Genomic DNA, 26,846 nt, shown 5'->3' on the forward strand with positions numbered 1-26,846 from the left:
TAATGAGTGGGCAGTAACTTCTTGGAGGAGCCAAAATTAACCCTGCCAGTGGAGCGCTTCATTATTATCTCTCACTTTTTTTTCTCCCTTGCCCTTCACAACTTTTTTTTAAATAAAGCAAAGTTCAGATAAAGTTTTTCCTTTCCTTTTCCCCTGTTCTCCTCCACTAGCACACACAAAACCAAGCTCTTGAGTGTCTTCTGAAAGTAAGTAAGACTCTTTTCCCTTCCAATGCATCCTTTTAAAAAAATAATAATAATCAGTGATTAATCAGATTCTTGTTGGGAACAAGTCCTATTACAAGAGATATTGATTAAAAATATGGATTCTGCTGCAGAGCAGGAAAGTAATACTGCAATTAACTTTCTGTGTTTGTGAGGTGGGGGGAAATATGTTAACCCTTGAATTTAAATGGGGGAGGATGGTCTGGGATTTTAAGGAGGTATATATGTAGAACTGTTGATTTTATTTCTCAATTGATATTTCTAAAAACCAGCATTTGTCACCTAATTTTGTTAACCTAAATATGAGTGCCCGTTTGCAAAAGATTGTTCAAATACCGTATGGCTTACTTTAGTTCTGTGTTCTTAAAGAGAAAATGGGGAGCTCTGTTTACATGAGGAAAAAGTATTATAGAGAAAAGCTGGAGAAAAGGATCAATCATTTGTATACATGGATTGTGTACCTGGACGTTTTTCTTTGTTTGGAGAAAGGGGAGGGAACTGATAATGTTTTGTTTTTAAGCCAAGCCTGAGTGTGCAACAGTGGTGGTGGTGGTGGTGGTGGTGGGATGGTTGGGCAAACAAGATCTGCTTTGATAGTTTCAATTGAGGGTGTTTAAGTTCTACACTGTTGATTACATTTTATTAGTCTTGGGAAACTGGGCTGTAATAATAAGAGCTGCAAGAATAATATTTCTTATTTGTGAGTACATATAATGATAAACCTGAACGGGATGACGGAAGATAACTTTAAAACAGTGGGCATGTCAGAATTCAGAACGATATTAACAAATTGAAAACTTTTCCAATTATAAATCATTAGACTGAGCATTTTAAAAAATAATTTAATTCAGTGAACAGCGAAGAACCTGTAATCTGAATCCATGCAGGCTAAAGCAAAAGTAATTTCTTGCATTCTGTGGCAGTAGGAAGTCCCAAGTTTGACATTCTGTTGTGTGTAATTTCCAGGGATTGTATTCTATGCCAGAAGAAAATAACGGGGGGAAAGCGGGGGAGGGAATGAGCTTTGCTTTTTAATAGAACGCAGGGATTTATCAATAAGTAAACTTTTAAGTTCCATTCCTAGTGATTTTTGTACATGGTTCAGGAGATCTAGTCGTGTACCTATTTTCTGCTTGCTCGTTTTTACTTGCAATTTTGAGGAACAAAATTGCCTGCCAGCATAGATAAAACCTCATTTTATAGCCAGGAATACTGAGGCTCCAGTAAATGTACAGGTATAGGTCAATAGCCTTTCTATTGCTGTTGTATTGAACCTCATGGGGGTCAGAGAACATTGACAATATACAATAAATCATCTTGGAGGTGTACTGACAGATCCCGATCTTCCAGTTTTCTATCTTTGTCGGTTCAATTTCCCCCATGCTGTTCTGACAGATGCCTACATCAGAGTTAGGAAGAGATTTTAGGACAGCCTCTAGGAGGACTGTGTTTTTTTTAATGATGCATCTTGGGTTGATAGCAGGGATTTAAAAGAGAAAAAAATGTTTCCCAAGTCGATTTATTTCAGAATACGGGTAGCACCAGCAATGTCATTATGGTACTCTCCAAAGTTTTCTCTCTCTCTTGCAGAGATGAACATAGAATTGTGATTAGATTGTCATGTTTCATATGGGATGTTTGATATGGTGATTACTAATGTGAGTGTGTGGTGCTTTCTGCATTTGTAATGATTGCTTTCAAAAGAGAGAAGGCCTAATTATCTCTCTCTCTCTCCCTCCCTCCCTCCCTCCCTCTCCCCTCTCCCTCTCTCTCTAAAACAGAGAGGGATTTGGCTACAGCAGCTTCCATTTGCCCAAGACCTTGATGTGACTTGTTCCAAAAACAAACATGACCTTTCACATGGGTGCTTATGTTACTCAAATTACTGGATAAGGCTGGGGCCCATTACTGCTGTGTGGAGGGCACAAGCAGCCTGCTCTTCTTAACTTCCTGTGCAACTGCAAACCATTTCTTAATTTTTTTTTAAAAAAAAACCTTCATAAAGTAAATCGAAACGCTGATAGTGGCGCACTTCTGCATTACAATTACCTGGAGTGATCTCACTCCTTCACTCATACATTTTCCTGTTCTTTGTTTTATCTTTATGTGTGGACTTGCTGTAGCAAGAATATAGAATTTGGTTGGCAATTGGCATCATCTTAGAATGGTTGACTCATTTCTATAGTAAAACTCTTTAGCTTTGTACTGTCACAGCTGAACTGTACAGTCATCTTCTTTGGCAATTACTACTTTAGGTATGCATTCCAATAGCACTTACCAAGCCCAATTCAGCATCCATTTTCTTCCCCTGTTTGTTTTGATATTGTTGCTTTGAAAATATTTAACCATAAAGAAGCAAATCGCTGCATCTTTCAGGTTTTTTTAATTCCTTTTTCTTTGGTAAATTGTTTGCCAGGCACTCTTTTTTTGGACTCACTTTTTTTTTCTGTGAGGGACACACAGTTACCTTTGATCTAAATCTTTTTATGGCTCACTGCTTCAGAACTAGGCCTCTTTCTGAAAATTAACTTATATATTAGTGGTTTTGAAGTTGCAAGGGTTGAAACAGGAAATCCAATTGCGTGGGAAACACTCCCAGGATATGAAGTGCAGTTTTGTTGAAGGGATGTTCCTCGAAATAACAGCTTTCCTCCCTAACCCTACTTGGAAATTGATTCTCAAAAGCAGGCAAAAAACTTCAGAGCAGTCCAAACAAACCAGTTGTTTTAACTTCCACAAACCCATGTCCTTGGCCCAGCTTTCAGAAAGCTGGGGGCTGTGATTAATCTTACACCAGGGAAGTGATTTAGTACTTTGTAAAATATTCATAATACTGTAAAAAAAAGTTATTTGTCTCTAGCTGTTGGGAGTCTTTTGGCTGATGAAGCAAAGGAAACAGAGGCCCGAATGCTGTGTGTAAAAAAGAAGAGGGAAAATCTGATTGGAGATGAAAGAGCTAACCCCCTTCCTGTCTTTAATGCAAGATGTAATCCAGGCTGGAGGGCTTCTTTGTCTTGTGATGCTGTGCTCCAGAGGTCATCTGAACTGGAGTAACCAAGCAGAGAACTGGGTTTCAACTTGACAAGAAACAGCAAAGTTTGGGAGGGGGACAAAGAGAAGGTGGGTTGCTCTTTCTTTCTTTCTTTCTTTCTTTCTTTCCTTTCTTTCTTTCTTTTTTTCTTTTTTTTCTTTTTTTCTTTCTTTCTTTTTCTTTCTTTCTTTCTTTCTTTCTTTCTCTCTCTCTTTGAGGGATATAGTTTCTCTGGAGGAAGCTTAATTAGTATATGTTGGACTTCCACTCAGGAAGGGGAGGGGGGAGGGGGAATTTGATCTGCCCTTTAGAAAATTGTATTTCAGATCTATGTCATTTCTCAACATGATACTTTCTGAGTGCCAGCCTCAGGGATTATCAAAGAGGCACTGAAAGCTAGTTACAGCTTCCTTCCTTGTGGTAATCTGAGTTAAGTTTGACCATTGTTTATTAAATAAACCACAATCAGTTGGGTTTATGTTATGTTAAGCCACAGCCATGGTTCATAAACACAAATCAGTGCTTAATTTCTAGATAAGCAAAACTTTTGGCACAATGGGTCATTTATAGTATCTATAAATTGGAAGGCTTTATGTGAGTGCTCCGTTATTGGAGGTTTTTAAGAAGAAAGTTGGACAACCATTTGTCTGACATGGTACAGAGTTTCCTGCTTCAGCAGAGGATTGGTCTAGAACAGAGATCTCCAAACGTGGCAACTTTAAGATTTGTAGACTTCAACTCCCATAATTCCTTGGCCATCATGGCTGGCTGGAGAATTCTGGGAGTTGAAGTCCACAAGACTTAAAGTTTCTGAGTTTGGAGACTCTTGGTCTAGAACAGTGGTTCCCAAAGTGGGCGGTACTGCCCCTTGGAGGGGTGGGATAACTTAGGGGGGGGCGCTAAGAGGCAGGGGGGCTTTAAGGGGAAAACCCGAAGGGGACATTCTCCCAGCGGTGTCTCAGGCACCTTTCTCTCTTGCTGCTCAAGGAAACAAAGCCAAATTTGTTTATTTAACCTCCCACTCCAGCCTCCCCCACCCTACTACATTAAGATCCCCGCGCTTCCCATTTCTGCTGGAAGCATGCAGGCCATATGAACGAGCAGGGGCGCGAGGCCCCTCGATGATCTGAGGGGAGCCGGGAGGTGCCAAACTGCGCCCAGCCATCCTCACTCCCTCGCGGCTAAGGGTGGGAGTGCCTGAGATGCCAATGGGAGAATGTCCCCTTCGGGTTGCTGGGACAGCAAATTTCAAGGGAAAATGCAGCTGCTGGAATCAGTTCACCTGCAACTTAGTGCTCTCCAAGAACCCTGCATTACCGGGAGCAGCAGAAGAGCAGCAGCGGGAGCCACTGCCAACCCTGGTGTCCAGCAGCCTCCTCAGGAGCCTCAAGTTGCGGCCGTTTGCATGTCTCTCCTGAGCTTCTCTCAGGAGCTGAAATGGCAGGCACCCCGCTAGCAGAGCCTCCGGGTGAAAGGCAAGTGAAGGGTGCAGTGATGGGAGAGGCTGGCTGTCCCTGAAGCCAGCTCTCGAGGAAGGAGGCAGAGATGAGGCCCGGGGCTCGCTTCCCATCATCCTTCCTCCAAGAGCTGCAGGTGGCAGGGAAAACGAGGCTTCTTTGCCAGCTTCCCAGCTGGCAAAACAGAAATTTTCACCAACTGGAAGGTATGTGTGTATGTGAGAGTGAGTGGGGGTGAGAGAGAGAGAAAGAGTAAGAGAGAATAAAAAGAAGGAAGAGGGGGGAGAGAGAGAAAAAAGAGGGAGACAAAGAGAGAAAGAGAGAGAAGAAAGAAGAAAGAAAGAAGAAAGAAAGAAAGAAAGAAAGAAAGAGAAAGTAAGTGGGGGAGACAGACAAGAAAGAAAGAAGGAACAAAGGAAGGAAGGAAGAGAAAGGAAGAAAAGAAAGAAAGAGACACACACAAGAAAGAAAGAATGGATGGAAGAAAAAAAGAAAGGAAAGAAAGAAAGAGGGAAAGAGCGATATAAGAAAGAAAGAAGGAAGGAAGAAAAAGAAAGATAACATGATCACAATTGAGCCCAAAATTTTGGTTGCTAAGCAAGAGCATTGTTAAATGAGTTTCACCACATTTTACAAGTTAGCCACTCCCACCCGGTTACATGACTGCCAAGCCATGCCCACAAAATAGGCCACACCTACAGAATAGGTTCTAAAAAATTTTGAAACCCACCACTTGCATATGTGTATGTTTGTGAGGGAGAGAAAGAATAATTAAGGTCATTGATCTAAAGATGAAAAACTTTAGATAAAAGACAAAAGTGTTTATTATCCATTTTGGGTTTCTTACAAGAACATCTTTTTGTGTAAGTTTGTGATATCTTAATGATATCTGTTGCAGTTTTGTGCTTTGTGATAATACCTTACTGAGATTACTTCTTTCAATATCTACACAGGAATTATCATCTACTAAGAACAGTGAAGTTGTTACTAAATTTTATTGAGTTTACTAAGTTACTAGTTACTAAGATTCTTGATAAATGACTATCAGACTTTGAAAACCTGGTATCACTGGATAATGTTCAACAATTTTGTTGAATTAACATTAACTAAAAAGGTTTTTAAATTGGATTTTGAATAAATGTGCAATTAATTGTTACAGTTTTGAATTTTACTGTTACTATCTTCTTTCCGTCGTGCAAACCGCCCAGTCACATGATCCCCCAGCCATGCCCACCAAGCCACGCCCACAGAACCGGTAGTAAAAAAAAATGAATTCCACCACTGGGTGGGGGGCATTGAGGATCAATTTGTAGCACCAAGGGGGCGGTGGACTGAAAAAGTGTGGGAACCACTTGTCTAGAAGTTGTCTAAGGCCCTTCCAACTCTGTTATTCTCTTCTACTCTTTTGTTCTAATCCACTTAAAAAAACATTTTGGAAGCTTGCTTCTTTAACACTTACATATTTAACTGGTAAGCATAATCCTGCTTCCTTCTGATACCCCTTCCCTACAGAATTGTTGTTGTTGTTGTTGTTGTTGTTGTTGTTGTTATTATTATTATTATTATTATTATTATTATTATTATTATTATTATTATTACACTCCTCGAATACTTTCTGCAGTATAATTCATAGTTTTGGCTGTCCACTGAGTGTATGTAAGGAAAGCTTTTCTCCAGGGGTATCTACAGATCCACAGAGTAAATTCAAAAAAATCAAGATGGCAGCCATTGCAGTGTGATAAGATTTCTGCCTGTTTTATGTGCGACAATGCTTGTAAAGAACAGGGGGGCTTTGTGCTGTGGTGGCTACTATCCTGACTTTTTTTTTACTATATGCCCCCTCACTTAGGATGTCGGAGAAGTGAAGGAGAGGGTCATTCATGACTTAGTCACTTCCCATTTGAATTACAGGTAGTTCTCGTCTTACAACTGTAATGGAGCCTGCCCAATAAAATAATAAATTTTGATGGTCATAAAGCAAGTCACTCATGTGACTGGTCCAAGTTTGTGACTTTTTTGTGGCAGTCATGCTGCAGTTGTTAAGCAAACCAATTGTTTGTTATGGGCCAATTTTGCTGAAACCCAGAAGTAAATACCAGGTTTTGGCAAAAATGCCATTAAAGGTGGTCGTGTGACCACAGAACATTGCAAACAGCCATAAATGTGGGCCAGTTGTCAAGTTGTTGGGGCAGCTATTAGAATTTAAGAATCAAGTATCCCTGGAGAGATCTGTCATAACTTTAAATGGCCACTCAGCAAACAGTTGTAACTCAAGGATTACCTGTACTACAATGCAGTTTATATGGAGCTACTTTTGAAGACCACCCAGAAGTTACAACTAGTCCAGAATGTGGAGTTGCACACAGTGCTGAATGCCCCTGGATTTGCCCATACAACAGCGGTCCCCAATCTTTCTGGCTCCACAGTCTGGTGGCAGGAGGAGGGGGGAGACAGTTTCACACATGCAACCTAGACCCCGTGTATGCACAAATGAAGCTTTGCATGCTTGTCTCAAATCTACAGATTGGAGGCTGGGGACCCCTGCTGTATAATAGCCCTGCTGCACAAACTGTGTTCGCTCCCAGGTTCCTTCCAGGTGCAATTCAAGGTGCTGGATATTACCCTTACACAGGTAATCCTCAACTTACAACTGAGCCCAAAATTTATCCTGATAAGCGAGACGATGAATTTTAACCCATTTTACAATTTTTCTTGCCACAGTTAAGTAAATAAACTGCAGCAGTTGTTAGTAACACAATTAAGTGAATCTGGCTTCCCCATTGACTGGCTTAATAGAAGGTTGCAAAAAGTGATCATACCAGGACACTGCAGCTGTTGTAGATATTGCAAAGCATCCACATTTTGATCACATGTCCATGGGGATGCTGCAACAGTCGTAAGTGTGAAAAATGGTTGCAGGTCATTTTTTTCAGTGCCATTGTAACTTGGGTCACTAAATGAATGGTTGTAGCTGGCTATATGACACAGCGCCTGGTTATCTACAGGACAACCTCTCCCTAAGGATGTCTACTCTTCCTACAAGGTAAGAGAGATGGGAACACTCCTAATCTTTTCCCTTCAACATTACCTTCTTATGGGGTGAAGGAAAATGTGATTTCCATGGCAGCCCCTGCCCTATGGAACCCTCTTCCCCTTGAGATTCAGGAGGCTTCAAACCCACTCCATCTCCAGCCTTCTGAATGGCCTTTAAAACTTGGCTTTTCTTCCAAGTGCTTTCATAGATTGAGGCAGATGAGAGGATTTAACCAGGATGTTGGAAGTCTTACTGTGGTGCCAGGTTTTTAATGTTCATATTTTCATCCTTCCGAGGTGGGTAAAATGAGTGCCCAAATTGCTGGTGGCAATATGCTGACTCTGTAAATCGCTTAGAGAGGACTGTAAAACACTGCAAAGCTGCATAGAAGTCCAAGTGCTATTGCTATGTATAATGCTGGTTTTTAGTGATGTTGTTTTATTTGTTGATAGGGAGCCATCCAGAATTTGAGAGAAGATGGGTGACTAAGTAAATTTTTTAAATGAATAAGGTATACATTTATTTAGTCAGCATTTGAAGATGGATTTATCTGATTTGTAGGCCAAAGTTTAGTTGAAGCTTGATTTTACTTTTATTTCCAGTCAAGTGTGCCAGTAATAAAAGATGTATAGAGTGGAAAAGCTTCCACCCCCAAAATGTTTATGTATAACAATATGAAATATATATATATTTGCCAACATTGATTATATTAAACAAAGCTAAAAATGGAAAATTGATAGAGAAACCAAATGGACAAATTTATTTGGGTCTCCAATCCAATTAAATCACCTAATCATCCATTATAGCAATATTTCGCAATCTAAGCCCCATGAATATGTATGAGCTTCAACCAATTCTGGCAAAGGAATTCTGGAATTGAAGTCCACACATTTTACAATACAATACAATACAATAGTAGAGTTGGAAGGGACCTTGGAGGCCTTCTAGTCCAACCCCCTGCCTAGGCAGGAAACCCTACACCGTTTCAGACAGATGGCTATCCAACATCTTCTTAAAGACTTCCAGTGTTGGGGCATTCACAACTTTTCAAGTATCCAAGGTTGGGAAACACTCAAGAGACCTTATTTCCTACAAAAAACACAATTCTTTGGACACACAAGGAATTTGTCTTTGGTGCATATTCTCTCAATGTACATAAAAGAAAAAAAAATACATTCATCCAGAATCATGATACAACACTTAGTGATAGTCATAGGTTATTAATAAGCAATCAAATCATACTAGGAAACAAATAAAAACAATATAAATCGTAGTGATACAAGCAACAAGATTATAGTTATAACTGGGAGGACATAGGTAATAGGAAGAATGAGAAGAATAATAGTAATACAGTCTTAGTAAATAGTTTGTTGTGGGAATTAGTTGTTTAGCAGAGTGATGGCATTTGGGGAAAAACTGTCCTTGGGTCTAGTTGTTCTGATGTGCAGTGCCTTATAGCATCGTTTTGAGGGTAGTAGGTTGAAACAATTTATGTCCAGGATGTGAGGGGTCTGTAGATATTTTCACAGCCCTCTTTTTGACTCCTGCAGCGTACAGGTCCTCAATGGAAGGTAGGTTGGTAGCAATTGTTTTTTCTGCAGTTCTAATTATCCGTTGAAGTCCGTGTCTGTCTTGTTGGGTTGCAGAGCCAAACCAGACAGTTATAGAGGTGCAGATGACAATCTCAATAATTCCTCTGTAGAACTGAATCAGCAGCTAAGAATAAGAATACCAGCACTGAACTGTTCCACCATTGACACTGAAGTCCACCCCTGGTTTTCCAACAAACATTTTCCAACAAACATTCAGCAACCAAGACTACAGATATCAGCAGTCTAATATCTCTCTGTTAGAATAACTGGATGTCAGAAGCTATTATAGTCTCCTGAGAATTATACAAATATCTAACAATAGAAGTGAATGTAGTTATGTGCTTCTTCTGAGCTAGACTGAAAAAAGCTAGCCTTGCAAGCTAAGTTCTCTTACGTGGTTGTTATGAAATTATTCAGTTTGGGTTATTTTTTACATGGCAGTTTGACTGTCTCGGAGACACAGCAGGGTACAATATGTAGGGCAGAATCCAAATAATTATATTGGCTTACACATGAGAATTTACATTTGCTTGGTAAAAAAACCTTTAACTGTCTCTGAATTTATAGCTATCTCTAGTTTCAACTCTATGGATATAAGGATATGTCTAAAGATCCTTTTTTGTTGCTGATTTTAGAACTGGTTATTTAATGATTTCCAGAGTGGTATTCTACTGGTTCAGACCAGTTTGTCTGAACCATAGTGGAAATCATAGGTGCCCTCGCCCATCTGCCCTGGCTCTACAGCATCCCATTTAGACCATTTTTTAGGCAAAGTGCATGCGCGGAAGGCGGAGGGCATGCATGGACGTGGTGTGTGCGAGCGAAGCGTGCATGCTCACTTTGCAAACTGGTAGGGAAGGTAAGTGATTACCACCCCAGGAGATTTCAATATCTGCCACTATTGTTCATTCATATATTGATCGTGTCTCAGTCACTACTGAGATGGTCTTCACAATGGGCTTTTATCTGCAGCTGACTTTGGAGATAATCTAAAACTGCAGCTAGTATAAATTCTAGCAGCAAGATTATTGGCAGTATAACATATATATTAAAGTCACTTCTTCCTTTGCTGTTAGGCTTCTGTGCTCAATGCAAAGACTTGGGCATTCTTTAAAGCAGCGATGGCGAACCTTTTTTGGCTCTCGTGCCACAAGTGGGGGGAGTGCAGGCGGGTCGTGTGCGGGCGTGCCGCACCCATAATGCAACGTGCGAACCCCCCCCCCCATTTTTACATGTTTTTTTCACCCTCCCCAGGCTCCAGAGGCTTTATAGGAGCCTGGGAAGGGTGAAAAGATCCTCCCCCGCCCCCCCAGAGGCCCTCCGGAGGCTTCAGGGACCGTCCGGAGGCTTCCCTGAAGCCTTCAGAACGCTTAAAACCACCCTCCAAGCAAACTGGAAGTGACCAAAACCCTCTGAGACACGATCAATATATGAAGTCACTTCCGGTTTGCTCGGAAGGTGGTTTTAAGCGTTCCGAAGGCTTCAGGGAAGCCTCCGGACGGTCCCTGAAGCCTGTGGGGGGGCGGGGGGGCGGGGGAGGCTCTTTTCGCCTTCCCCAGGCTCCTATAAAGCCTCTGGAGCCTGGGGAAGGTGAAAAATAGCTTTTAAAAAGGTGAACTCAGCTGGCCAGCTGACAGGACAGCGCCTCGCATGCCCTGACAAATGGCTCCGCGTGCCACTTGTGGCACGCGTGCCATAGGTTCACCATCACTGCTTTAAAGCAACTCCACCGCATCAGGATATGTCAGCCAACGCCTGCTTATGGTATATTTCCCCCACACACACGCACACAAATTAAATGCGACCCCCATTTTACCACAATTTTTTTTTAAAAGAAAGGTTAAAATGGTTTTGTTTCAATCTTCAGTCCCAGCTGAGTGTAGGTCAAACTTAATTTTTATCTGGAGTCTAAACTTTGCTTTTTGTAGTTATTTTTGTTGTTCAAGTTTACTTATGATGATGGTTTTGGTTTTCTCTTGGATGATTTTGAGGGCTGCCCTGAGTATTTTGGGATTAGGGTAGATTGTAAATACAGTGGAAGGAAGGAAGGAAGGAATTTTTTTTTTATACCAACAGATACCATCTTCCTGTTTAAACAAAAATGGTGAAAACAAAGTGTGCATAGTGATGGGTTGTCAGCAACCAAATACTTTGTTGTCTTTCTAAAACAGGAGAACTGAACCCTGTTTTTCAAGCCTGACTGGTCTAGAATAAATGATGCCAACTCTGATGAAGGTCTGGTTCTTAGCCCATCTATAAGCCGGTGCTCTCACTCTTGACTTATATCAGCTTTGCAAACATTCTGTCTTTTCAGAGCTGCCACACAAAATCATGTATCTCTGATGTTCTTGGCTTTGGGCCCTGAAATGATGGTGGAGTCCAGTTCTTCTCTCCTCAACCAATGATCAAAGCAATAAAACTAGGAGACCCAAATTGAGGATGTGTGGAGAGCTGGTTTTTAGGGGTTTTTTTCTACTTCAATGCTTCTGTTTTGACTCTGCTGGCTCAACGTGATAGGATCTGTAATCCAATGGTAATCCATTGGAATCCTCGACCTAGAAGCAGAATTGAGCCCAAATTTTCTGTTACTAAGCAAGGCAGTTGTTAAGTGAATTTTGCCCCATCTTGCCACAGTTATTTGGTGAGTCACTGCCATTGTTAAGTTAGTAACACAGTTGCTAAGTGAATCTTGCTTCCCCATTGATTTTCTTATCAGAAGGTTACAAAAGGTGATCACATGACCCCAGGATGTTGCAATTACCATATATGCCAATTGTCATATATCCGAATTTTGATCACATGACCATGGGGATGTGAAAATGAACTTAGGTCATTTTTTTTTCCATGCTGTTATAATTTTAAATGGTCAGTAAGTGAATGGTTGTAAGTCTAGGACTGCCTGTATCTAGAAAAGATTAGATTGGAAAGAGTTCCTTGAATGGACCGCTTTCTCTTTTGCTGATGTTGAATTGGCTTTGCGAAGCCTTAACTCAGATTCAGCATTTCTTCGGCTTCTCTCCTTCTAGGTATCTCTCCTGGCGTTATAGAGCTGGGCAAAGGTGACCAGCCCCTCCAGAGAGATGGGGGATGCTGGGGAAAAGGTTCTGGATAATGATGCAGAAGGAGTGTGGAGCCCAGACATCGAGCAGAGTTTCCAGGAGGCACTGGCAATTTACCCACCCTGCGGGAGGCGCAAAATCATTCTTTCAGATGAAGGGAAGATGTATGGTAGGTAGACATGTGAGCCTCTGCTTCCCTATCCCAAATTTCCATTCCTGCACTGAGTAGGGGTGAACTAGAAGACCTCTAAGATCCCTTCCAACCCTATGATTCCTTATGGTAATGATTGTGGATACTACAGAATACATTTTTTTAAAAATACATAGGATTAGGTTTAAAAATTTAAAAAACAATGAACAAGGTTCTAATCCCTCCAAAGACATAAAGGTAAATGCAAAGTCAGTTGATCATGTTCGGATGGCGTAGTCCTGAATGAAGCAAAATTGTGTGCAGTAAATCTTCTCCAGGCTCTCATAAAAACAAAGCAGAACCATCGTTTTAGAGTTAGAACAACGTTTCTCAACCTTGGCAACCTTAAGACATGTGGACTTCAACTCCCAGAATTCTCCAGCCAGAGTGATGAATGAAGTTAAGAGCCCAATAACATTTGAATCTGGGTGTATAAAAATGTGTTTGGGGTGCTGGGAGTTTTTGTTGTGTTTTTTATGACTTTATTGTTCTGTGTATACTCAGATTTATGGTACATGATATGGGCAGATCTATCTGTCTAGCTATCTATCCAGCTATCCATCCATCCATCCATCCAGTCACCCCTCATCCATCCATCCATCAGCCAACCAGCCAGCTAGCTAGCTATCTGTAAAATATAAAATCTGGGTACCTACTTATCCAAATGATCCATAATTTCATACATCTGAGATCCACGTTTTCCATCTGCTAATGTAGCCATTTGGTTTACCAATAATGGACCTCACAATGGCAGATAATATTTGTTTTTATTTTCCAGCTGCTTTTCTCATTTTCTCTTTTCCCATTTCTTTTCTTTTCTTGCAGGTCGTAATGAGCTCATTGCCCGTTATATCAAGTTGAGGACTGGGAAAATACGGACAAGAAAACAGGTAAACAAGAAGGTTTGGACAGGGAGCTGTAAGCCATAAGAATTGAGGGAGCTGGAATGAAATCTGCCACTTTCTCCTTCAAACCGTTTTATGTTTTTATCTCTCTCTGAATCCTTTCTCAGGTCTCCAGTCACATCCAGGTGTTGGCCCGGAGAAAAACACGAGAAATTCAAACCAAGCTCAAAGTGAGAGATTTGCTATCACTTTTGACTAATTCATGCTAAGCTCATATGCCTGTCCTGCTGAAAGAATGACACATAATGAACTGGGTGCACACAGTGTATTAATATTTTATTGGTTCTGCACCTGATAAAGTATCTAAAGTCAGTATTTATGCAAAATGCCATCTTTTGCTAATCTTCTGTACCCATCCATTCCAGGGCAGGTTGAAAGGGTGACAGCAGATAAGGAAAGAGATAGTTTCAGGTATATAAGTTTGACTGCATTCCAGTAAAAATATATAACCAAATACCAGTGGTCCTCAACCTTTGCGGCTTGGCGATCTAGCTGGGGGGGTGGAGATAGGGGAACTGGGCCATGCGAGCAGCAAGTTGGCAGGTACGTATGTGTGAGGCTGGTGATGAATAGAGGAGTGCTAGGAACACAGAGGGAGGGAGGGAAGGAAGGAAGGAAGGAAGAAAAGCAGGCAAAATTGTGGATATCCCAGAATGACTCTCCTGAGGACGGCCACAGCAATTTCAATACATGCAAGATTTCCTTGGTAGAGCAATCTATGTGGAAAGGGCAACATGGGTTCATAAAGCAAGAGAAATGATCTCCTAAAACACAGAATGCGTCTCTCTTTCCTGCCTCACTCTGCCTCCCAGGATCAAGTGGCAAAGGACAAAGCACTGCAGAGTATGGCAGCCATGTCTTCTGCTCAGCTTGTTTCGGCCACTGTCCTCCAGGAGAAACTAGGCCTGTCTGAACCCAACTATCCATCCAGCACCACCACTGTAAGCATTATGTGGGGGGAAAAGCTGTGAGCTGGGATTTCTCTGGAGCTCTTTTTGGGGGGAACTCTCATACTGCAGATTTCAGATTGGAGTTTTCTGCATTTAATGCTTAGTTTCCCCTAAAGAATCTGGGAAATTGCAGTTTGGGGAATTTCCAGGAATTTTCTCCATGCTTTTTCTGAAAGCATTGTCTGAGGGAAGACCACATTGTTAAGTCACCTGCTTAAGTAGGACATTTGTCTGGTGAAATAACTCTCTGTTGATTAGTTATATGGCTCTCTATAGGTAGTCCTTGACTTTATTTATTTGCCTCTGCATGTAGTCCTCGACTTACAACAGACCCCAAAATAGATACTTATGACCTAGAGTCGAAGTTCTGATGCGCAGTCCCCCATTGCAGTTATGTGATTGTATTTTGGGAGCTTGGGGAGTCCATATTTACAGCTGTTTGCAGCATCCTGTGGTCACATCACCATGATTTATGACATTTTGTGTCAGAAATTGGTGTTTGCTTCCGGTTTCCAGCACAAAATGCCCAGCAAAGACAATGGTTTTGCTTAATAATCATGACTATTCATTTAACAATCTCCACAAAAGCTATTAAATTGGGTTGGTCACATGATGATTACATAATGACTGGCATGCTTTATGACCATAATTCCAGGCTCAATTATAGTCATAAATTGAGGACTACCCGTAATTGATAAATTGGCATCAGGTTTATCAGAATATTTTTAAGCAAATCATGCTTTCTGATTATTTACACCTCTTATCATAGCAAGTATTCTGTTTTATTAATATAAGAGAATGCTTTTTCTAACTTGGTGTTTGCAATCTATAAAACTTAAATGCCTTTAAAAACTAATTCATTACATTTAACTATCATTACATTTAATCATGGGTACTATTTGAGTCAACTAAATAACATTTCCATATTTGCAAAAGAAATTTGCTTTATATTATATAATACAGAAATGGTAGGAATATTTTAAATGTTCTTTCTGGTTTCAGCAACCCACAGACCTTTTCCATTTCTGGGCTGGGGATATAAACCAAGGCCAAATTACTCCAGAGTAAGTTTTGGATTGATCTTTTTGCAACCAGCATGTTTATGTCTTATCTCTGGAGCATTTTCTGCTGAATTGCTACTTTTATGTGTCCTCCCTTTCTTCAGTATCAAGCCCATCCTCCAGGCCCCATATTCCATCACACCAATTGCAGCATCACCTGCTGCCCCAGGTAAGGATTACTCCTATTTCCAACACCCATTTGTTACCTTACAGGTAGTCCTCGTAGAACAACTATTCGTTCAGCAACTGTTCCAAGTTACGATGGCACTGAACAAAGGGAACTTACACAGGTCCTCGTCGTTGTGACAGTTACAGCATCCACATAGACACATGATTGTAATTCAGATGCTTGGCAACCAACTTGCAGTTATGATACTGCAGCTTCCTGTGATGATGTGATCACCATTTGTGACCTTCTCTGCTGGCTTCCAATAAGCAAAGTCAATGGGGAAGCCAGCAGGAGATTGCAAATGGCAATCCCATAAACACGGGAAGCTGTAACCCTGCAGGATTGGCCTAACAATAGCAACTGGGACTGCCACAACTGCCATCATAAGTCAATGCGGTCATATAATGCCACTCTTTATAACTGTATTGTTTGCTGGTCCCAATTACCATTATTAATGACCATCATTAAGTGAAGACTGCCTATACTACTAAACATGGGGATGTGTTCCATTAGCCACAAGTCTTTTTCTCTTGGCTTTTCAGGTTATCCCACAACCCCAGGGATGGGCTCTTGTCTCCCCAGCACAACTACCTCTTGGCCAAGAAGTCATATTGGTACAGAAACACTTCGACTGGTGGAGTTTACTGCTTTTATGGAGTGGCAGAATGAACTAGCTATGGTAAAACCGGTGCACATATGCCCCTTCAATGCCCCCGTGCTGTTAACATCTGCTAAACTTGGTTTGAAAAGTTTGAGGAATTTTAAAACTGACTATAAGATTAAAGCTAGAGAAATGATGCTTAGTCTTGCTTGGTATGTGAAACTCAGTAACCAATTTGGGAGAGTAACAGTCTTCCTACCTGATGCTCCAGAGTTATTAAGAGAATCATACGGGAAAAAAAATATTCTTTACTTCATCCAGGAAAGACAGGATAAATAGCATAGAGTTCTTGGAGGAAAGATAGGTTATCACGATCAATTAGAATAAATTGGGAACAAAGGTAAAGGAACCCAATGCAGTACAGATAGAATTTAAGTTTTAAGATGCTAGCAGGTCCATTACCATCTGGAAGTCAAACCTGAAAAATCGTACAGTGTAAAACCTAATCGTCTGATTTTGGCAGGAAGTTTGGGATGAAAATGTTAGTTTAGGTCTTAGTAATAGTAGGTAAATGTATTTATGTGTTATGCTAAGGATCATTTGCTTAACCATGATTTATTGAATACATCATAAATAGTTGGTTTCACCCAACACATTAAGGCAATTCTGCATTGGCTAAGTTCTGGGAGTTGAAGTCCACATATCTTCAAGCTGCCAAGATTGATAAACCTTGCACTAAGGTCTGAAAGCATGAATTTCAAACAAAAAAGGTTGAATTCATACAAATACAAATACAATGTGCAGATGCTGCTTTTTAGTTAACTTCTGCCTCTCAACTCCCTTCTGCATGTATGAAAACTATGCTGGTTTAGGCAGGCTATGTTCATCTGACAGCTCTGGCTTCCCTTTCTCTTCTCCATAGTTTCAGGAGCAGCATCGTTTTGTTCACATTGACCCAACACCCACATGTGAGCCACCCCTGGAGATGGTGGACATACGCCAAATCTATGACAAATTTCCAGAGGAAGGAGGTGGACTGCGAGATCTGTACGATCAAGGCCCTCCTCATGCTTTCTTCTTAGTTAAATTCTGGGTAAGAACTCTTTTGCTCATTGAATTCCCAAATCATCAGGAATACAAGCATGTTCCCCTGAGACCTACCATCAGAGCTCGCGTGAAACGGTGTGTCTTGTTGGTATTAGTATCCAGAGAGCAGGGGTCAGTAGATAGATTTGGAGCAGAGGCAGGCAACCAATCTGTTGTATTCCAGATGTTTTGGGCTTTGAACCCTGTCTGCTCTGATTAGTATGGCAAGTTGCAAGGACTTGTAGGAGTTGTAGTTCAAACGTTTGCAAGTTGCTTATCCATGTTTTAGATGTTCTGAGCTGGTACTTAGGTTATACAGGTAGTCTTTGACACATAATCAGTGGAACAGCTTGCCTCCAGAAGTTGTGAATGCCCCAACACTGGAAGTCTTTAAGAAGATGTTGGATAGCCATTTGTCTGGAACAGTATAGGGTTTCCTGCCTAGGCAGGGGGTTGGACTAGAAGACCTCCAAGGTCCCTTCCAATTCTACTATTGTATTGTATTTATTGTATTGTATAACCACATTCGGCCCTAACATTTCTGTTGCTTAGTATGACCACTGTTAAGTGACTTTTGCCCCCTTTTACCATCTTTCTTGCCACGGTTGTTAAGTGAATCGGTGCAGTAGTTAAGTTAGTAACACGGTTGTTGAGCGAATCCGGTTTCCTCATTGACTTGGCTTGTCGCAAAGGGTAGTCACATGACCTCAGGACACTGCAACTGTCATAAATATGAATCAGTTGCCGAGCGTCTGAATTTTGATCGCATGAGGATGGGAATATTCGTAACTGTAGAAAACAGTCATAAGTCACTTTTTTTCAGTGCCATTGCAAGTTTTGAGGGTGACTAAATTGACTGTTGTAAGTCAAGGACTACCTACATCTGAAGACAGCCATCCCGCACCTCTCAAAATGGCTTGCTGAAACATACACGTGCTTATTGGTTAACAGCAGCAATCAAGTCATTCTCAAGACTAAGTTTAAAACTAAGCTAATGAACTAAACAACATCTTGTTGGTTGGTATTTGACCTCAGTCCAAATCCCTTTTCAATTATTAAGAGTGGCAATCCTCAAGTCCTACTTCCTCACAGCTAGTAAATTAGAAACAGGGAGGCTTTGTCAATAAAACTGTTGCTGAGATATTTGTATTCTGACCCTGGGTATAATTAAAAGTCACCTTAGACAACTTTATATCAAGAACAAATGTTAGAACTGTTGGATGCATTAAATCTTTATATTACTTTCCCAGTCACATATTCACTCTTCCACAATACAGTGCTCCAAGTCACATCCTCATGTTCAAATAACATCATTATTTTTAAAATCAACAACAGGTGAATGTAATGTAAGATATTTATCACTTGTGCTAAATCAGAAATAATTATTGCTTCTGCTTCTTATTATTTATGCTTTTCTTAGACTCTGGGACATATGCTGCACTTAATCCAGAATTCTATATAGGCAGCCTTTGACTTACAACAATTTGTTTAGTGACTGTTCATAATTACAACAGCACTTTAAAAAAGGTTATTTATGACCTGTTTTTGCCCTTACAACTGTTGCAGCATCCCTGTGGTCATGTGATCTCAAAAATGAGACACTTGGCAGCTGGTCTATATGATGTCTGCAGTGAACTGGGATCACAAGCAAGTCAATGGGCAAAGCTGGATTTGCTTAACCACCGTGTGAGTCACTTAACTGCAGTGATTCAACAAAGATGGCTAAAATCATTGCAAAGTTGGGCACGTCTCACTGAACCTCTTTGCTTAACAGCAGAAATTCTGGTCCCAGTTGTGGTTGTAAGATGAGGACTACCTGTATTTTTCTAAGAAAATGATAAGCAGGGCCGTTACGGTGAGCAGTGTCTTTTTCCCTGCTGTTTTGTCCCAGCTTCTGAAATAGATAGATATGTTGTTTTAATAACTGGGGATGTCATTGCACTACCCTAGAGCAGGGGTCTGCAATCCCTAGGCCTCAGCCCACTACCAGGCCGTGGCGTATTTGGAATTGGGCCATGCGAGTGGCTGGCTGGAGCATGTGCATGCACAACATGAAGCTCAACTTGTGCAAGCAACAGGCTGAGGGGCACGCTCATGCGTGCATGCCAGCCTGGCATTTGCTCAAGTTCAGCTGCATACATGCACGCCAGCCTACCACTCATGTAAATTGAGCTGCACATACGTGTGCCAGTGTACTGCTAGTGCAGATCAGTCCCCCTCTCCTCTCCCCAGCTGGGCCACAAAGGTTGGGGACCACTGCTTTAGAGACTAACAATAATCTTTGTCCCAACCTTGCATTAGTTGTAAAAATAGTTCTGATTCTGTTTTCCAATCTTTTGCTCTAGGCTGACCTAAGCTTTTCCCTCCTTGGAGAAGAACCTGGAGGCACAGGAGGGGCTTTCTATGGGGTGAGCAGTCGATACGAGGGCCCACGGGCTCTGACTCTCAATTGCACCTCCAAAGTCTGCTCGTTTGGCAAACAGGTGGTGGAAAAACTGGAGGTGGGTGAGGTGAGGGTGGAGCACTGAGATTGAGGGCAGAGATGAGGGTGGCCATGTTGAGACAAGCCAGGGTGGGATATGGGGAGCAGAGTGTTTAAATGTATAGCTAAGAAACCCATAGAATGTCAAGGTTGTTGCATGCAACTATGCTAAAAAGCTGCCTTATTCCAAGTCTGTTTACTGTATTCGGCCTGTGTATAGCATTATCTGGCCTTGGCTTGATGGGGCAACATTACATTCTCCAGGAGAAAAAGTGAAGGAGACAGGCAGAGTGGTCAAAGCCTGGAACATCTTATCTGATTACATTGTCTCAGCTACGAAATTTCACCATTTTAATTGTAATCAACTTCTGGGAAGCTTATCGTAAAAAAGATATTGAAACTCTAGAAAGAGTGCAGAGAAGAGCAACAAAGATGATTAGGGGACTGGGGGCTAAAACATATAAAGAACAGTTGCTGGAACTGGGTATGTCTAATGAAAAGAAGGACCAGGGGAGACATGATAGCAGTGTTCCAATATCTCAGGGGTTGCCACAAAGAAGAGTGAATCAAACTATTCTCCAAAGCACCTGAGGGTAGAACAAGAAGCAATGGGTGGAAACTAATCCAGGAGAGAAGCAACTTAGAGCTGAAGAGAAATTTCCTGACAGTTAGAACAATTAATCAATGGAACAACTTGCTTTCAAAAGCTGTGGATGCTCAGCCACTGGAAGTTTTTAAGAAGAGATTAGATGGTTTCCTGCCTAACCAGTGCTTTGGACTAGAAAATCTCCAAAGTCCCTTTCAATTCTGTTATTGTAATACTAATTCCTAAGGGTATATGTGTAAGAGCACTAATGTGCCTATCATCCCTGTCACATTTTATTTTTATTTTTTTCATTTTGCTCAAATTTGTAATTTTCATTTGACAAATAAATAAGATAAAAATAAATAGACACAAAGATATGGGGTTTTTCTCTGTGTGTTCATTGGCTAGAGGCAAAATCTGTAGCACTTTATATGAGCCAATGGTTAGAATGCAGTACTGGGGGCTGTCTGCCGGCTACTTGCAATTTGGCAGTTCAAATCTCACCAGGATCAAGACTGACTCAGCCTTCCATCCTTCTGAGGTGGGTAAAATGAGGACCCAAATTGTTCGGGGCAATATGCTTACTCTGTAAACTGCTTTAAAGCACTGTAAAGTGGTATATAAGTTTAACGCTATTGCTATTGCTATTTTGGAATCTGACTTATGGAGTTGGCAAAAGAATTGTGGTCTGGAGGGACTACACAAAGTTCATCTTGCCTGATCTTAGAAGATAAAGAATGGGTGAGGGAAATAATCAATAGGAGAAAGTTCGCTAGGAATTCCTCTGAGGAGCTCCTTGTAATTCCTTTGGGTTTCCTCAATTCTTCTCCAAGACAAAGTTTAGGATTCTCAATACAGAGAACCAAACTATGGCTACTTTTCACGCTGTGAATGTCTTGGTCTAGATTAGTCTTTCTAACACTTGTGCTCTTTACCTGTACTGGAGACGAATTCCCATAATCCCCCAATCAGCAAGATCATACTCTGTTCTGGTTGCTGACTTTAAGATCGGATCCATCGCGTCAGGGGGTATCATAATTAAACCAAGCCCTCATATTGAATGTGAGTTCCACATAATCATCTCTTTTTGCATCTTAAGCAAACAAAACCCCAGGAATTGATTTATTTTGGGCTTAGGCAGGAAAGGCTTTCAGATCAAAGGCACTGTTTAAAAAAAAAAAACTGAGCTCAAAAGCCACTAATTTTTAGGCCATATATGTATACCGCTATATTGAACTCCACAGGTATAATACAGAACAAGTTTTGGATTGGTTTTATTTTACAGATTATTTTTGGGCAGAAAGCTACCATAGCAATAACTGGATGGGCTAAAATCTTTCCCCCGATGCAGTGGTGGGATTCAAATAATTTAACAACCGGTTCTCTGCCCAAATGACTTCTTCCAACAACCAGTTCACCAAACTGCTCAGAAAACTAACAACCAGTTCTCCTGAAGTGGTGGGAACTGGCTGAATCCCACCACTGCCTTGATGTGCTATTTTATCTACAGCGTATCTCAAATTTGGCAACTTTTGGATGTATAGGCTTCAATTCCCGGAATGCTCTAGTCTGGCTGTGGGAATCTAGGAGTTGAAATCCACATGTCTGGTCGTTGCCCAATAACAGGAAATCAGAGCTTTAGCTTTGTTTGCCTATAGAAGCAAAAGGTTTGGGATTCATAAAATTAGGCTTGGGGAATGAAGCTGCAGTGATTTAAGACAGTGATGGAAAGATCTGGATGCTATCAAGACCTGAAAGGAGAAAGGCAAAAGAATTGGGGCAAGGTGGTAGTGTTGGACTTTTTTTAAGGTGTCCCTGTTGTCAATGAAATTTGCCTTTATTTGTTTTTTATTTAGAATAAAATAAAAAAAAAATCTCATGTTACTTTTGTAAGGTATCCCCATTTTGGAAGTAGTGGTAAAGATGTTGGCCTAGAAACCAGGAGATTGTGAGTTCTAATCTGGCATTAGGCACAAAAGCCAGCTGGATAATTTTGGACTGATCATCAGGAGATTATGAGTTCTAGTCCCACCTTAGGCACAAAAGTCAGCTGCGTGACTTTGCACCAGTCACTCTCTCTCAGCCCAATCCACTTCACAGGATTGTTGTTGTGGAGAAAATAGGAGGACGAAAGAGTATTATATATAATCGCTGGTTTAAATTACTTATAAAAGTAATAACGGTGGAATAAAAAAAGTTTTTTAAAAAATGATTCCTGAAAGTAATGCATGTATGGTTGTAGGTTTGGGGTTTCTCTCTGACCTGTCTTACTTTCTATTATCTGCCCCACTTCATCCCCTTGATTTCCCAGACAGCTGAGCCTGCAAACTGGGAAGACGGCCGTTTTGTTTTCCGTATGCAACGTTCAGCACTCTGCGAGTACCTCATTAATTTTATTCGCAAACTACGAACACTACCAGAAAAACAAATGATGGATAGCGTGCTTGAAAATTTCACCATCCTGCAGGTATTCGGGAAAGGAATTATGGGGAGGGTGAGAAAGAATGTTAAGTCAAAACTACCATATTTTTCAGAGTATAAAACACACCGGAGTATAAGACGCACCAAGATTTTGAAGAGGTAATTTTTTTTTTTAAGTTTTGTACTCTGCGGGCCTCCCAAACCCTCTGCACACCTCATTTTTTGTGAAAAATGGGGCATGCGGAGAGTTTGAGAGGCCTGCAAATTGCTCCTGGGTGCTGGGGGCAAAACCAAGCAAAAATGGCCCTTTTTTCACGAAAACTGGCCCATTTTTGCCAAAAAAAAAGGGCATGCATAGCCTCTAGGAGGCTTGTAGAGTGCTCCTGGGGGTTGGGGGGCCAAAAATGAGCAACAAGCGGCCTGTTATTTGCTCATTTCTGCCCTCCTCAGGCCCCAGGAGCACTTTGCAGGCCTCCCAAACCCTCAGCACAGCCATTTTTGTGAAGGGGGCGGGGTTTCGGGAGGCCAAAAATGCTGTATTCAGTGCACCCAGATTTTCAGCCTCTTTTTGGGGGTAAAAAGGTCCGTCTCATAATCCAAAAAATATGGTATACTTCCACGGAAGCAATGGTTAGACATAAAATTTTGCCCAAACCTCAGTTTTACTTTAGTGTCTCCAAAGAGGGGCCTGGGAAGAGTCACATCTGGGTGTTAACATGGCCCATTTTCCTGGAGACTGAGGTAAATCTTGAGGCCACACCTCTGCCCTCCTCCTGACTCCCCCAGATTAACCTCAGTCTTCGGCCCAGAAGGAGTACTTTCCTGACTCTCCCTTCACTTCAAAGACTCGCTTAATTTCAACTTTTTTTTTCTACTTACCACCTCTCCTCACTCGCACCTCTCTAATTGCTAGCTTACACAGGCTGTGCTTGCAAAGAGCCTCCAAGCGACTGAGCAGTCGCGGGGGGGGGAAGGCTGCAGGCCACGTGCCGCAGTGGTGACTCATTGCGATCGCTGAGGAATCGCAGCAGCGAGGAACCACAGGAGACTCCGAGGGACTGTAAAAATTTTTGCAAAATTGCTATGGCCTGTTTGAGAGCATATTTAAGCTAGATAGGTTTTGTTTTTCAAGAAACAAAAGTTAGTTATGCTAGTCGCTTTTCTGGGAATGCCAGGCAAGTTAAACCTGTTCTAGAAACTCTTCTCCTGTTAGTCTTTATGGAGATTATCTGATCCCTTCTTTCTCAGCATCCCGAAATGAGTAAGGTGCAATTAAGTCTATGTCTGGAACATTTAATCAATTAAATAGTGAGAATAGTCATTAAATGTTTTGTTGCTTTAAATATGTCCCCGACTTAATTGAGCAGATAAAAAGATATTTCATATGCTTATATAACAACCGCTAATTATCAGTTCCATTTATTGACAGAGGCATCCTGGGTTAAGAATGTAAATGCCTTTTTAAAGGATGTGCTGACTGCTGTGTGATTCACACATGCATCATCGAAAATATCGGTTTCCAGCCTTTCTTTCTATGACTTTCTCCATCATCATTGAAAGTGTTTCTGAGGCAACTGTTCCATAAGCCAAGATTCATCATACTCCCAGGGATGCCTCGAGGATTGCTAATTTCTATTGCTAATTATTCTTTTATAAATTGAAATCGCAAGATCAATAATATGCAAGATATACCTTCCATATGGCCTAGATTCAATGACATTTGGAAATGTTGAGATGTTAAATTGTCCGTTTTAAATATTTTATTTTGATGTTGGCGACTGCACCAAGAATCACTTGAAAGATTCCTAGGAGACAGTCAGTGGTCCCAGGAACTATTGGTCCAAAAGTTTGTCTTCTGGAATGGTCATAGACCGGGGGTGTCCAAACTTGGGAACTTTAAGACTTGTGGACTTCAACTCCCAGAATTCCCCAGCCAGCCAAGTCTTAAAGTTCCCAAGTTTGGACACCCCTGTCATAGACATTCGTAATACACTTAGATTCAATTGGTTAATAGTTCTCGTTAAAATACAGGTAGTCCTCAACTTACAACTGTTCGTTTAGTGACCATTCAAAATTACAACAGCATTGAAAAAAGTGGTTATGACCATTTTTCGCACTTACGACCGTTGCAGCATCCCCATGAGTCGTGATCAAAATTTAGCCAGTTGGCCACTGGTTCATATTTATGACGGTTGCAGTATCCTGGCATCATGTGATTCCCTTTTGGGACCTCCTGACAAGAAAAGTAAATGCCAGATTCACTTAACAACCGTGTTACTAACTTAATGACTGCAGTGATTCACTTTAGCTCCTATTGCTGGAAAGGTCACAAAATGGTACGATACTCACTTAACAAATGCCTCATGTAACAACATAAATTTTGGACTCAGTTGTGGTTGTAAGTTGAGGACTGCCTATAGCGGAACGCTACAGTGCATCAACCAATGAGGAAAGACATGTTACATAAGGGAATATAACGTCAAGAGCAGCCCATAATCAAGTATAGAATTTCAATGGCTACTCCCTACCATAAAAGAGCTGACTGGGAGACTCTGGAGGCCTTGACATTACAGGTGGTCCTCAACTTACGACCACAACTAAGCCTAACATTTTTGTTGTTAAGTAAGGCAGCTGGTAAGCGATATTTGCTTCATTTTCCAACCGGTTTTACCATAGTTAAGAGAATCATGCAGTCACTAAGCAAATCTGACCCCATTGACTTTGCCTATCGGAAGCTATCTAAGGTTGCAAAAGGTGATCACATGATCCCAATGCAACTGTCATAAATACATGCCAGTTGCCAAACACCCAAATTTTATAGCAGACCATGTGCATGCTGCAATGGTCGTAAGCGTGAAAGCTGGTCATAAATCAGTGCCATTGTAAGTCAGTGCCATTGTCAGTGCATTTCAGTGCCATTGTAACTTCAAACAGTCACTAAACAAATGATTGCAAGTCAAGGGCCAGCTGTACCTTTTATATTGTGTTAATTTCCCTGGAAAGGGGGTTAGGAGGTTAAAGGCATCTGCTCTGTGTTATGGGTTTGTTTGTTTCATGAGCCAAGTAGGGAACTCTGCCATTAAAAATTGTTGTTCTCACTTTTTAAACAGATTTTGCGGGATCAAGAAACTCAGGAATTGCTACTGTGTGTGGCCTTTGTGTTTGAAGTGTCTGCAAGCGAACGGGGAGCACAGCATCATATCTACCGGCTGGGCCGGGACTGAGAAATAGTTCAACATGCTCAACAAATCAATCTCACAGCCAACTAGGCCATCGTCCTCTTATCTCATCACATCATACTAGATGGCAGAACTGATGGCTGAAAAACTGCTGACCCCATTCATGCCAACTTTTAAGTTTACTAACAGATAACTTTTCTCTCTTTGATGACCACAAAACCAAGCTTTAGACTTAAACCTTTAAAAGGCTTGAATCCATTGCTCAGTAGACCACCTTAAAGGTGGCATAGCTCAGTAGACCATGTTACAGGTGGGATGGTCCTTTGAACAGGTGTACTTCTGGAAGAATATTCTTTTGGTCAAATCATCTCGGGGAATGTTGAGGACAATAGTTAAATCTCAACTCCATGTGTATCTTTCTAAATCTCCTGGGAGAACATTGTCTCATGTCATTGCTTCTTGGGATTTAACACTCCATTGTAAGAAGAAACGATATTTCTTAGGACTCCTGTTTTGTATGACAGTCAGGCTTTGGTGTACATTAAAACTTAGTTCTCACAAACTGCTGAAGAGTGAATTATTCCTTCATTATCATGTCAGACTCTAGGGCAGCGATGGCAAACCTTTTTTTGGCTCGCGTGCTGTAAGTGGGGGAAGCGCAGGGGGGTAGTGTGCGGGCGTGCCGCACACATAATGCAATGTGCGACACCCTCCCAGTGCGCATGCGTGCACTACAGGCGCTCCCCATTTTTTGCATGCTTTTTTTGCCCTCCCCAGGCTCCAGAGGCTTTATAAGAGGCTGGGGAGGGCGAAAACAAC

The 26,846-nt window shown here is 41.3% G+C and overlaps 1 protein-coding gene across 5 annotated transcripts; it reads left to right on the top strand.

Moving 5' to 3' along the window:
* Positions 1-74: 74 nt before the first annotated feature.
* TEAD2 (TEA domain transcription factor 2) lies at positions 75-26,580 on the top strand. 5 transcript variants are annotated; one of them, XM_081969684.1, is made up of 13 exons: positions 92-206; positions 7,236-7,344; positions 12,365-12,566; positions 13,413-13,477; positions 13,600-13,662; positions 14,305-14,433; positions 15,445-15,506; positions 15,608-15,672; positions 16,215-16,351; positions 17,196-17,366; positions 19,705-19,860; positions 22,739-22,894; positions 25,959-26,580. In XM_081969684.1, the coding sequence occupies exons 3-13, from the start codon at positions 12,419-12,421 to the stop codon at positions 26,070-26,072; spliced, it is 1,266 nt and encodes a 421-aa protein (XP_081825810.1). In that variant the 5' UTR covers positions 92-206; positions 7,236-7,344; positions 12,365-12,418; the 3' UTR covers positions 26,073-26,580. The 5 variants fall into 5 exon arrangements, with proteins under 5 accessions (XP_081825809.1, XP_081825812.1, XP_081825813.1 ...); XM_081969685.1 differs by lacking the exon at positions 92-206 and adding an exon at positions 3,226-3,344; XM_081969683.1 differs by lacking the exon at positions 7,236-7,344 and having other exon boundaries at positions 75-206.
* The last annotated feature ends 266 nt before the right edge of the window (positions 26,581-26,846 follow it).

The sequence above is a fragment of the Natrix helvetica genome (genome assembly GCF_964273705.1).
Source record: "Natrix helvetica genome assembly, chromosome: Z".
NCBI lineage: Eukaryota > Metazoa > Chordata > Lepidosauria > Squamata > Natricidae > Natrix > Natrix helvetica.